Source organism: Ovis canadensis, chromosome 9 (assembly GCF_042477335.2).
Source record: "Ovis canadensis isolate MfBH-ARS-UI-01 breed Bighorn chromosome 9, ARS-UI_OviCan_v2, whole genome shotgun sequence".
Taxonomy (NCBI): domain Eukaryota; kingdom Metazoa; phylum Chordata; class Mammalia; order Artiodactyla; family Bovidae; genus Ovis; species Ovis canadensis.
This window is the reverse complement of record NC_091253.1, coordinates 82332501-82344993: the sequence shown is the minus strand read 5'-3', so window position 1 is coordinate 82344993 and position 12493 is coordinate 82332501. Positions and strand designations below refer to the sequence as shown.

The following is a 12493-nucleotide window of genomic DNA, read 5'->3' as shown; positions in this document are numbered from 1 at the left end:
CATGTATGTTAGGTTGCTTCAGTCATACCTGACTCTCTGTGACCCCATGGACTATCACCCACCAGGCTCCTCTGTCCATAGAATTCTCCAGGCAAGAATACTGGAAAGAGTAGCCATTACCTTCTCCAGGGGATCATCCTGATCCAGCGACCAAATTTGAGTCTCTTAAGTCTCCTGCAATGGCAGGAGAGTTCTTTACCACTAGGAACTACCTGGGAAGCATGTATATGTCATATATGAGAGTAGAATTAAAAAATATATATATATATATATATATTCTTTAGTCTTGCAAAAATATTAAAAAAACATACCTTGTATATAAATTGTCTCAGGAACCTACAGGAAATTTATTCTAAATCAACAATAAAAAGAGCAAGAAGGAAAATGAAACCAAGGAAGGGAGGTGGGGACGGAGACAGGGAGAGAAAGAAAGAAAGAAAAAAGAGGGGCAATAAACCATGAAAGAGGACTACACAGTATTCAGGAAATCTAGAATATAATACATGACAAAATTAAGAGAATTCTCAGGGGATGATGAGAAGGAAGTTTTAGTTAAAGAAGGCAATTAGTCTAGAATTGAGCAAATAGGAAAAGGAGTATGTCAAGGCTGTATATTGTCACCCTGCTTCTTTAACTTATATGCAGAGTACATCATGAGAAATGCTGGGCTGGAAAGGCACAAGCTAGAATCAAGATTGCCAGGAGAAATATCAATAACCTTAGATATGCAGATGACACCACCCTTATGGCAGAAAGTGAAGAGGAACTAAAAAGCCTCTTGATGAGAGTGAAAGAGGAGAGTGAAAAAGTTGGCTTAAAGCTCAACATTCAGAAAACGAAGATCATGGCATCTGGTCCCATCACTTCATGGCAAATAGACGGGGAAAAGTGGAAACAGTATCAGACTTTATTTTTTTGAGCTCCAAAATCACTGCAGATGGTGATTGCAGCCATGAAATTAAAAGATGCTTACTCCTTGGAAGGAAAGTTATGACCAACATAGATAGCATATTCAAAAGCAGAGATATTACTTTGCCAGCAAAGTCCATTTAGTCAAGGCTATGGTTTTTCCAGTGGTCATGTATGGATATGAGAGTTGGGACTGTGAAGAAAGCTGAGCGCCGAAGAATTGATGCTTTTGAAGTGTGGTGTTGGAGAAGACTCTTGAGAGTCCCTTGGACTGCAAGGAGATCCAACCAGTCCATTCTAAAGGAGATCAGCCCTAGGATTTCTTTGGAAGGAATGATGCTAAAGCTGAAACTCCAGTACTTTGGCCACCTCATGCGAAGAGTTGACTCATTGGAAAAGACTCTGATGCTGGGAGGGATTGGGGGCAGGAGGAGAAGGGGATGACAGAGGATGAGATGGCTGGATGGCATCACTGACTTGATGGACATGAATTTGAGTGAACTCCAGGAGTTGGTGATGGACAGGGAGGCCTGGCGTGCTGTGATTCATGGGGTCACAAAGAGTCGGACACGACTGAGTGATTGAACTGCACTGAGCAAAAGGATGAAAGATTATAAGGACGACACCTGCATGGCGGGGGGTGGGGGGAGGCACGGGGGTGGGGTGGGCAGAAAATGACCTGCTAATTAATGTCTTTGAATGTACTGATGTAATAACATACTGGACAGTATTATATTGGCTAATAATTTTGGGATAAAGTAGTAATAGGTCATGAAAAACTGAGAAAATGACAAAGAAAATAATTATTAACTTCAGGAAAAAAAAAAGGTCAAAAGAAAATGTAATCATCATAGCCTATATAGACTGTTAATAAACTATAAACTTTTTAATTACCAAAAATTTTGAATAATGTGTGTATTATGGGTATATAAAGCCATTATATCTTCATATCTTTATAGTAGATGGTGATATATTCAATAATATCTAAACTAATAATTGCTTTAAAGTAGTAAAGCATGTTATTTAGAAATATGAGATGAGCATCAAGAGAATTAGTTGAAAAGATTTGACAGTGATTATACCTTTGAGAGCAGGAATTGTCACTGGGCTGTTAAATAGGACAAGCAACTGCTAATTTTTATTATAAGCCTTGAAAATCTATTTGACCCTTAAAGCTATGTACATCTATTTGTTTAATCAAAATAAAAATAGTTTTTAAAGGAGTATATTAGTCATATAGCTTAATTTTTATTATAAGATACATTTAAAAAGTGATATAATTATCCTTTCCAGCTTCTTTTAGATGATTTCATTATCAGTATGCCCTAGCATGGTTATTCATAATCCTACATCTTCAGTTCACCTTACATCCACTCCTAATGCATTATTTTAATACACTTTGACAAGTAGATAAAAGCAAAGATAAGTGATTTGATTAAGTCTATACACACAGCAAATGTTCTCAAGAAGCTGTTTAATTTCTTCTTTCGCATTTAGGAATTTATGGCAAAAGTTATAGGTTGGAAAATAAAATCTACCACAGAAATATAAACATAATTCATGCAAATTATAGCAACATTCATAAAATTTATGTGCAAGGTAATCTGTTAGATGTTTATTCAAATATGGCAAAGTAAAGTCGAAAATAAAATCAGACATCTGGGTACAAAATAGATGTAATCAGGAAGCTTATAGAGGGGCATGTCAATCAGTTATCATGCCCTCGAGGAACTCTGAATTTGAAAACGCTACCTTTTCTCCAAGATTTACCCTTGGTTGAAGTGAATGCCCCAAATCAGTAATTGATAACATCCTTATTTATCTATGTGAAAAGTGTAGATTTCCCACTTAACATTTCTAAGAATGTTCTTTGCCATTTCAAAGTTGCTTTGGGAAAAATATCATTGAAAGTGTTGATGATGGTTAATTTTTTGTGCCAATGTGACTGGGCCACTGATTGCCCAGAGATTTGGTTAAAAAAAAAAAAAAAATCTGGAAGTGTCCATGAGTGTGTTTTCAGATGAGATTAACATTTGAGTTGGCAGACTGAGTGAAGCAGATTGCCCTCCTCAACATGGGTAGGCCCTGTCCAATCCATTGATGAACTGATTAGAACAAAAAGGCAGAGTAAGTGAGAATTCCCTTTCTGCCTGATGGTTTCGCAGCTGGAACATGGGTCTCCTCCTGCCCTCAAACTAGTACTCTGACTGGAACTTTTACCATCGGCTCGCCTGGTTCTCAGACATTCAAATTCAGACTCTCCCTGGTCAGCTGAAGATTCGGGAACTTCTCAGCCTCTACTACTGTGAGTCAATTTCCTATCATCTCTCTGTGTATATACTATTGGTTCTGTTTCTCTGAAGAACTCAGACTAATACAATACTTTCTGTAGGAAAATAGAAAATTCAGTTAATTTGTTATTTCTAAATACACTGGTCCCCCCTTATCTATGGGGGATATATTCCAGGACCCTAGTGAATGGCTGAAACTTCTGATACTATAGAGTTCTACATATACTGTTCTTTCTTATACATGCATATGTTAGTCACTCACTGGTGTCCAGCTCTTTGTGATCACATGAACTGTAGCATGCCAGGCTCCTCTATCCATGAAATTCTCTAGGCAAGAATACTGGAATACATAGCCATTCCCTTCTCCAGGGGATCTTCCCAGCCCAGGGATAGAACCCACGTCTCCTGCATTGCAGGCAGATTCTTTATCAGCTGAGCCATCAAGGAAGCACTTTCTATACATACGTATTTATAATAAAATTTATTTATAAATTAGGCACAGCAAGAGATTAATAACAATAAAATGAAACAGAATGATTATAATATACAGTAATAAAAGCTATGTGAATGTGGTCTCTCTCTCAAAATATCTTGAGTGTACAAATACAGTGCCTTTTCTGTCATAACTAAGTACTGACCCTGCACTCTGCTCGTAACATTTGCAGTTTGAGGTGCAACAGAAAAACTAACATGAATTTCTTTTTTCTTTCTTCACAATTCAGGGACAGAGGATTTCTTCTTATTGGAAATCTTAGCAATTTTAGCATACAATTTTTTTCTTCATTAAACTGAGAACTTTCACCATTTCACCTAAAGGAAGCACCTTAAAGCTTCTCTTTGGCACATCTGAATTTGAGCATCACTATTCTTGCCCTTTGGAGCCAGTATTACCAAAAATAAGGGTGACTTGAACACAAGCACCATGATACTGTGGCATTTGATTTGATAACTAAGATGATTACTAAGTGACTAACTGGTGGGATTCTCTGAATAAAAGGATGATTCATGTGGCAGGGGTTGTGGGGAGGAATGAAGTGGGTTGGAATGATATTTCACCATGCTACTCAGAACGGCACCCGATTAAAAACTTATGAATTTCCTTTTTTCTGAAAATTTCCATTTAATATTTTGGGATCATGGCTGGCCACTGGTAACAAACCACAGAGTAAAACTGTGGATAAAGAGGGCTATTGAATAGTTAAGTGAACTAAAGTCATGGGTTACTAATTTTGTCTTTTGGCTTGAATGTAACAGGAATCAACTAATGCAAATTTAGGCCAAAAATAACTTTAAAAAGAAAGATGGGGAGGAATTTTTTTTAAGGACACATAAGTATCTCAGTGATGTCAAGGGCAGAAGCCTATGAAGGGACTGGAACAGGACATGGGATACCATTACATATTCCCAGTTCTCTTACCATTTCTTTCTTTTTCTGTCTACTGGCAAACTATTGGTGTTACTCTGTTCACATGGTGGGAACCATGCCATAATTTCATTCATTATGAAATTCATCATTCATTTCATTTTTCATTCATTTAAGAGACTAGCCCTTGCAAAGATGAAACTCTTGATACTAACTCTAGATGCCTGGGGGAGAAATTTGATTGGTCATATTTGAGGCAGGTACTCCCTTTGGTCCAAGCATCTGTAATCAGGAGCACGGAGTCCTGTTGTACAAACATGGCTGCCACTCTTTGCCCCTGTGCCTATGTGGATGCAGACTGGGGACTGAAAGAGGGCCCAGATAAAACAAGATAATTCTAACCTTACCTTTTCTTTCAGTAATTATGTTAAGACCTTCTATGTGTCCAGCATGGGGATGCAGTTCTGAAGACAGATGTATTTCTTGCCCTCACAAACTATCTAGCTAGGTGTATTATGATAGGGAGGGGGCTGGTGAGGATTTAATTTATATGTAATTAAACTGCCAATATAATACAATGCAACAAGTGATAGTCAAAAAGGTTATGGAACTAACTGAGAAGAGGTATCTCACTCAGACTTGGGAGGTCAGGGAGGTCTTCCTGTGAAAAATGGTATCTATGCTAAGACTGCAAAGGTGTAGAGAGACTAGCTTAGTTAAATAGATAAAGATACAATACAATGGAAATGACCAAGACTCTCTTGTCTATGTAGATATATAGGTAGTACTGATAGAACCAAAAATAAAATAATAATAATAATATTGGAATGTTGATGGGTGTCTTGGTTTGGATTTCTAAAAACTCAGATCCTGAGACAAGATAAGACAGAATTAGTTCTCTAAAACATATTCTTCCACCAACGATGGCCAAAAGCAATATTAAATTTGCATTCTTCCAGGGTCCATAGGGATATCCCAGGCAAGAATAATGTAGTGGGTTGCCATTTCCCTCTTCAGGAACCTTCCTGACACAGGGATTGAACCCTCATCTCCTGCTTGGCAGGCATATTCTTTATCTCTGAGACATGGAGTCTGGCGGGCTATAGTTCATGGGGTCACAAACAAGTTGGACATGACTTAGCAACTAAAGAACAACAACAACAGCATTCTTCCAGGATAGCAATCCCAGCAGAATATCAGCACCCTTTCCTCAGTGGTTTTAGGATAAAGTTCCAGGCAGGGCTGACTCCTATAGAAACAATTTGAATCACTGAGCCAGTCACCACAGATAAGCAAATGAAATATTCTGACTGGCCAGGGATTGGGGGACTGGGGAAGGTCACACTTGCATTAGATGACCAAAGAGAAGGTGTGGAGGAGTGGTCCTTCAAAAGATGTCACAGCACTATTACCAGAAGAAGGAATGGATACTAGGGAGGCAAAGTCAGCAGATGTTTACTAAAATTGACACGTTACTATTTCAATATTTATTTTGTAATTGGAGTTGTGCTATGCAGACTTAGCAACAAATACATTTTTTTGTAATAGAGTTCATCCTATGATTTTCCTCTATCAGAATAGTAATTTGGACATAAAGGATGATTGCAAAGAATAAAAACTTAAATCATTCAAATTTTTGTTTTCAGTGCATCATAAAATTTTACACATGAAGAGAACAGCCATTCTTAACCCATATGGGTTCAGAGATCTTTTTCACAGATTTTTTTTTTGAAAATTCAATGAATTCATTAATTAAATAGACCTGCCCTTTAGTAAATTTTTATACATGTATACTTCTATCAAGAGCATTGACTATCTACACGAAGACCAAATTAAACCTCAGATCTAGATTGACTGAATGTTTTCAAAGCTCTTGCCTCCTTTGCAAGTAAACAGACAGTCCTTTTCATAGTTATAACATAGGAATACCATTTAGATGAATTTGTTGATTTTTATTTTTAAACTGCTGAAATTATAAAGATACACAAACACTAAACACTATTTTCATACTGCATTCTTGTTCAATTCAGTGTCACAATCTTAAATCAAGGCAGATAAACTGTATTCAATTTCTGGTGAGGATACAAGGGCAAAAAATTAAGTCTTTCTGAAGCTTTTGAATATTGTTTATTCCCATAATAAAGGAGGCAGCTTGCTGCCAAATAAGATGTGGCCTGGGAGGTTGCTTTATCAATTTGTTGATCCCTCAGAGGAAAAAAACACATTTTAAAAACAAATGCAAGAGTGAGACAGACATGAATGCAATCCATTTACCCGGACAGCACCTTTCGGTACTGTGCCAAATAAAGAATTTTTGTATAGAAATTTACTTCTTCTACATTGCCTTCCCTAAATAAAATGATGTTCAAGAATAAAGTATATCTATATCTACAGGAAATACTGTAGAGTTTCCCTACCTTTCTATAAACAATATTATAAAAAACCACAAATTTGTGAAAACTTGTAAGTTTGCCAGATAAAATACAGGATGCCCAGTTAAATATGACTTTCAGATAAGCAATGATTATTTTTTAGGATAAGTATGTACCAAACATTGCATGGAACATACTTACCCTAAAAAAATGTATTGTTGCTTATTTGAAGTTAAAATTTAACTGGACATCCCATATTTTAATTTGCTAAATCTGGAAACTCTATAAACTTACAAATAACATTCTTTTATTCACTTGTGAATAAACATTTGGTTTGCATATTAATGTATTTTTGGTATTGGCAACTCACATTATTGTCAGGTGTATATTTTCTAGCTAAAACGATGATTTAAGAAAATAAAATTATGTTCTCATTGAAGGTGTAATAGATACTTAAAGCTTTTTTTTTCCTATAAACAGTTTCCACTCCAACCCTTTTTGCTCCTGAAAAATTTTATGAAGAAAGCTAGACTGAAGTAGATGTTTCTTTATTTCAGATGGGTTTCAGATCAATTCTTTTAACATTTGAGGAAATGTTATTAAAAGTTGCATATTTTCTGCTTTTAAAGTAACTTACCTATGTGATTTAAAATGATTTGTCTTTGGAAAAAGAAACTTTTCAAAATGAACCGTTATGCAGAGATGAAATCAGCGAGTCTAGAAAATGAATAATTCATTTTTAAGTAAATGAGAAATTATTTTGTGCTGTTACTTATACATTTTCACATTTATAGTTAAATAGTAATTTGCAATACACAGGGTATTAGTTGTGAATTGTGGTTTTCAATATCGCAGACACATTTGTTGCTGTGGTTTTGCAATATCATTCTCTGATGCTTTTCTCAATTGTGGTTTTCATAATCATTGTTTGATAGTCATGTAGCTGTGGTTTGGAGCTGCTATATCCATTTGAACAGAGATAATTGCTTATAGGTTTTGCTGTCATTTTATTTTATAACCTTAGTGAATTAAATGAGAAAAAGAAAAATTAAACTTTAAATATCATTAACATTCTCATTAAAATGATGAGGAAACACAAAATGTAATAGTATTCCTTAGTTTAATTCATTCATGTTGACTAAACTAATATATCTATTTATAAATTTAGATGAGCTATCTTTATTTCTAATACTGTAATCAGGTTATCTTATCAATCTTGCCTTGAATTCTCTGACTTTTGCTCCTTTCAGCTTTTAAAGTGAGTATTTAGTTGAGATTTATTTGTTTCTCTCTTGCTTTGCATATTTAACCATTTCAAATGCCAAAGGAAACACTAACTGTTATGGTATCTTATTCCAATGGGCATTCCTTTCGGGCGATATAAAAAAATTCAGCCAGTTTTGTAAAAAGATCTTTAGAAGCCATAATATGTAATAATTCAGTTCTATGTATACCAATTTAATTGTAATGAATTGGAAATTAAGGAGGCAAAAATCTGTAGTTCTGTCTGATTATTCATTCCACAACACCAACATAAATAACCCTGCTTTTCATGGTACTTACGGCTTTAATTTGTTGGTTCTTCAAGGGAGGGACTTTGTCACTTAGTGCATTTCCACTGCTAAGAACCATGTATTCTTACAACCTCTATGGTAATAGTACTAATGGTAATGTAATAAAATTCACAATTGGTCTTCAGCTCTGTATTAAGATTCTCTCAGCCATACCTTTCACAGGGCAACTCTTTACACCTTCCAGAAGATGTCCTGATGGGGTTATAAATGACACTGATTACAGTGCCTCCTGCACACTGAGCAGCCCGCATTATGCTCAATCAGCCCAGGCTCTCTGCTGACCTCCAGACCCTTTTAGCGTGTGGAGTTTGGCGGGGCTCACCGGGATGTTAGTCAACCAAACAAAGGGGGGCACGATTTCAGATCAGAATGGATGATCTCACAACCTGGGGGGAAAAGTCGGCAGTATCTGGTTGGATACATGTTAACTGCAGTGGAGTTTATTAGTAAATACTGATTACATAAAGCAGCCAGTTCCACTGTCTCTTAGATAGAGGCTCCTTCAAGTCAATCTGGGAGAATATATTTAAAACTCAGTGTACATGAAACTATGAGAAACTAAAGCTAGCCTCATGCAGCTTAACTTGGCCAAAATAATAACTATGCAAATCACTTCAAAATGTGTTCTTTTGGCTTGCAGTTTCCGACATACTACACACACACTAATTGAATAATAATGAAACAAAACTTTAAAAGCTAAAGAACCATGAAATAGTTATTGGGTCTTACCTGCTTGGGAAATTATGGCAAGATCAAATCTTTTATTAGTCGCTGGCTGCTTCCCTGTGGCAGAAGAACTAAAAGAATGCAATATTATGGGGCTAGGGTGGGACTTCAGAACTTCCACAGACTTCCTCGAAAAGTTAGTATTCTGATTAGAGACGGTTCATTTCCCAGAAGGGTTAATCACCTAGTTAGTGGTCCTCCTTTCTGATGTGAGAAAAATATCTGCCTGTCTCCAAATTCGGATTTTTTACAACCTTAAAATGAAAACTCGAGGTGAGAAAGAGCACTTTCAGGACGCTGTTCAGCATCTCATCCTTGCGGGCCAAGTGAGGGGGTGGGGGTGGGGATGGTCCGTGTCCGCAGCGGTCTCCGGGGAACCTTGAGAGCCATGAACCGGTCTCCGGAGAGCCTGGGCAGATGAGAGGGACTTAACCGGCCCCAAGACACACAGTTGGCATTTGTGATCAGCTGGCTCTCGAAGAGGATTCTGCCAGTGGCCTAAGCCTTCCTGCCAAAAGGGCTGGAAGGGCGGGGTGGGGGCTAGGGGAGGGGCGGCATTAACTGGAAGCACAAAGTTTATGGAGAGACTGAGATTTCTTTGTGCCCCGCTGGACAGACGAGGCGTGAGAGAGAGGAGTTGAGGGGGGGATGGGGGTGGGGGGCTCCATCCGAGAGGGGGCTATAGAAAGAAGTTGCCAGGAAGAGGAGGCGGGGGTGGTCTGGGCAAAAGCCCCGAGCTGCCGCGGTGACAACTGCAGAAGGTGGTCCCTCTCCAAGCCCTCCCCACGCCGCTTTCTATCCGCCCCCAACCCCCCGCCGCGCTCCCCTTGCACCCCACGCGACCAGGCCAGGGCCCTAGTTTGCATCCGGACTGGCTTTGGATGCAGCCAATCCTCCGTCCGCTGATGGAATAGTCCCCCCTCCCCACAGCCCCGGCGCGCCCCTCCTTCCCTCCCGCGCCTCGCCACCTCCCGCGGCAGAGCGAGAGCTGCGCGGCCCGGAACGGCGGCGTCTGTGCCCCGCGAGCCGCCGAGAGCGGGGAGAGCGAGCGCGCCTCCTCGCGCGCCTTCCGCCCCCTCGCTTCCCCTCTCCCCTCCGCTCGCACTCCCTTCCCGCCCCCCCCTTCCCCCTTTTCTCTCTCCCGGTTCCTCCGTTAGAAAATCCCCCTTCTCCCCCCACCCCCACCCCGGCGCTCTCCCGCTCCCCCCTCCCCGCTCTCCTGTCACACTCTCTTTGCCCCCCTCTCCTCTCCTCTCCTCTGCTCTGCTCTCCTCTCCTCTGCTCTCCTCTCTCTCTCTCTCTCTCTCTCTCTCTCTCTCTCTCTCTCTCTCTCTCTCCCCCTCGTCATTTGCCTGCTCATCTCCAAACGTGGATCCGCGGCTCCCGGAGGAGCCCAGCGCCCGGAATCCCGCGTGCCCGGAGCACCTGGAGTTCGGCCGGCGGCGGCCCGAGCCCGGCCGGCGGCGGCGGCGGCGGCGGCGGGAGCCGAGGGAGCGGCAGCCCCTACCGCGGGCACCGCGGGAGCCCCGGGGGCAGCGGCCGCCGCCGAAATGTCCCGGCGAAAGCAGAGCAAACCCCGGCAGATCAAACGTAAGTTTGCACGCGGGGCCGAGAGTTAGTGGGATTATTTCTGGGGCGGGGGGCGCGCGCGGGGCGGGAAAAGGAGGGGAGGGAGACTCGGGGAAATCCGCTCCCGCTGCCCGGGATTTGTCAAACTTCGAGCAGCTGGAGGGACAGCTAGTCGCGCACAGACAGACAGACGGACAGCCCGACCGCCGGGCGAGGAAGAGGCTGCGAGGAACAGCCCGCTCCTGGCCCGGCTCAGCCTTCGCCCTCGGGGTCCTTTTTAATTCTGACCCCCCGCGCGCACTTAGCGCTGCGTTTTCGCCTGGAGCCTGGCTGGGTAGCTCCAACTCACTCAGGAGGTTGTTACCAGTGTGGTTGTGGTCATTGTTGTTGCGTTGGACGGGCTGCTACTCTTGGGGACCACTTCTTTTTTTTAGTACCCAGAGTGAGAACTTAGTTCTCCGAAACAACTGTTGGAGACCTCGGGGCGAGGGAGGCCACGTCCCCAGGCGGTGGAAAATCAGTGTCTGGGTCCCGATCCGGGGCGGTGCCAGAGCCACGCCGCAGCCGAAGCGAAACAAAAAGTAGGTGTAAAAGTTCGCGCCTCGGCCGCTGGCAGCCGTGCGCCTCCGCCCTGCGGGCGCGGGGCTGGCGCGGGCGGATCTGGCCGGGGGCTCCGGACCCGTCCGGCCCGCGGCACCGGGACGCTCTACGCGGTGGGCGTGCGGGTTACCTCGGGCCCCGCGGGCGCGCCGGGTCCTTGCGGGGAGGGGCCGCCGGCTGCTTCCCAGCGCGGAAGCCGGGAGTTCAAGGCAGCCTGGGCGCCTCAGATGAGCTTGACCTGAAGCCCCCGAGCCCCCGGGGGCCTGGGTGGTGCTGAGTCCCTAGCGGGGCGAGAGGCAGCGGGGCGAGAGGCACCTGCCCGAAGAGCACACACCCGCAGAGCTCAACTCGGTCAACTTTTCGCGTCTTGGGGATTAGCCTTCCCATAATGTTTGGTCGCCCTGCGACATGTCTTCAACGCTTTGGCCGAAAAGGAGAAACAGCCTTATTTTATTTTATTTTTTGCCAGCCATGCGGTGTGTCCATTTCTTCGTGTTATTTGAAGTCTTGCAACTAATGTAAAACTGATTATCGTGTACTTTTAGGTAAAGGCTTTCATGACACTGCCTCCCCTTGATTATTAATCACATGCACCCCCTCGTGTTAGAAATTTCATTTAATGTAGTTTTAAAATAAATCCTATAAAGCAACTTAATCCAGTATAAAATGGGGTCCAGGTTGTAAGCAGTTTGCTACATAAGTATTTAGATCCTTGCCTCTCAAAGCAGACTCGCTAGCTTTTTTTTAGTGGATTTCTTCTCTTGGATTGCTTCAACTTGGGTTAAAGCAAGGACTGGACTTAACTTTGGGCTCAAAGCAGTTTTAATTGAGTAGAGAGAGACACTGTTCTTGAAGACTTTCCCTTTTTTCAAAGTGATTATTCATGGTTTCAACTAATTGCTTTTTACCTTTTAGAACTGGTAAAATCGATCTTGTCCCTGTGTATAAATGTTGCATTTTGTAGTACAAAACTGCTTATTATAAGATATGATTATAGGCATTACTAAAGGCAAAATGCTTTTTAGTTCATGGCTGTCGTCTAAGTTGTTAATAAATAATTAATATTAATTGATTGTATAGCACAAAGAC

The 12493-nt window shown here is 41.7% G+C and overlaps 1 protein-coding gene and 1 long non-coding RNA gene across 4 annotated transcripts in view; one reads left to right on the top strand and one right to left on the bottom strand.

Annotated features, from left to right (window-relative positions):
* LOC138445905 (uncharacterized) overlaps window positions 1–9974 on the bottom strand; it is a 62976-nt gene extending 53002 nt beyond the window's left edge. The window contains exons 1-3 of one of the 3 annotated variants that reach the window (XR_011259036.1): window positions 9420–9974; window positions 9239–9306; window positions 7573–7652 (exon numbers count right to left, since the gene is read on the bottom strand). This is a non-coding gene — a long non-coding RNA (uncharacterized lncRNA). Of the gene's footprint in view, window positions 1–7572; window positions 7653–9238; window positions 9331–9419 lie in introns of those variants that run through there. The other 2 variants (XR_011259037.1, XR_011259038.1) reach the window with 2 other exon arrangements.
* A 234-nt stretch (window positions 9975–10208) lies between these two features.
* The window catches only part of ZFPM2 (zinc finger protein, FOG family member 2), a 522659-nt gene continuing 520374 nt past the window's right edge, over window positions 10209–12493 (top strand). The window contains exon 1 of the mRNA XM_069600394.1: window positions 10209–10825. Within this exon, the coding sequence (XP_069456495.1) occupies window positions 10786–10825 (40 nt within the window). The 5' untranslated portion in view covers window positions 10209–10785. The remainder of the gene's footprint in view (window positions 10826–12493) is intronic.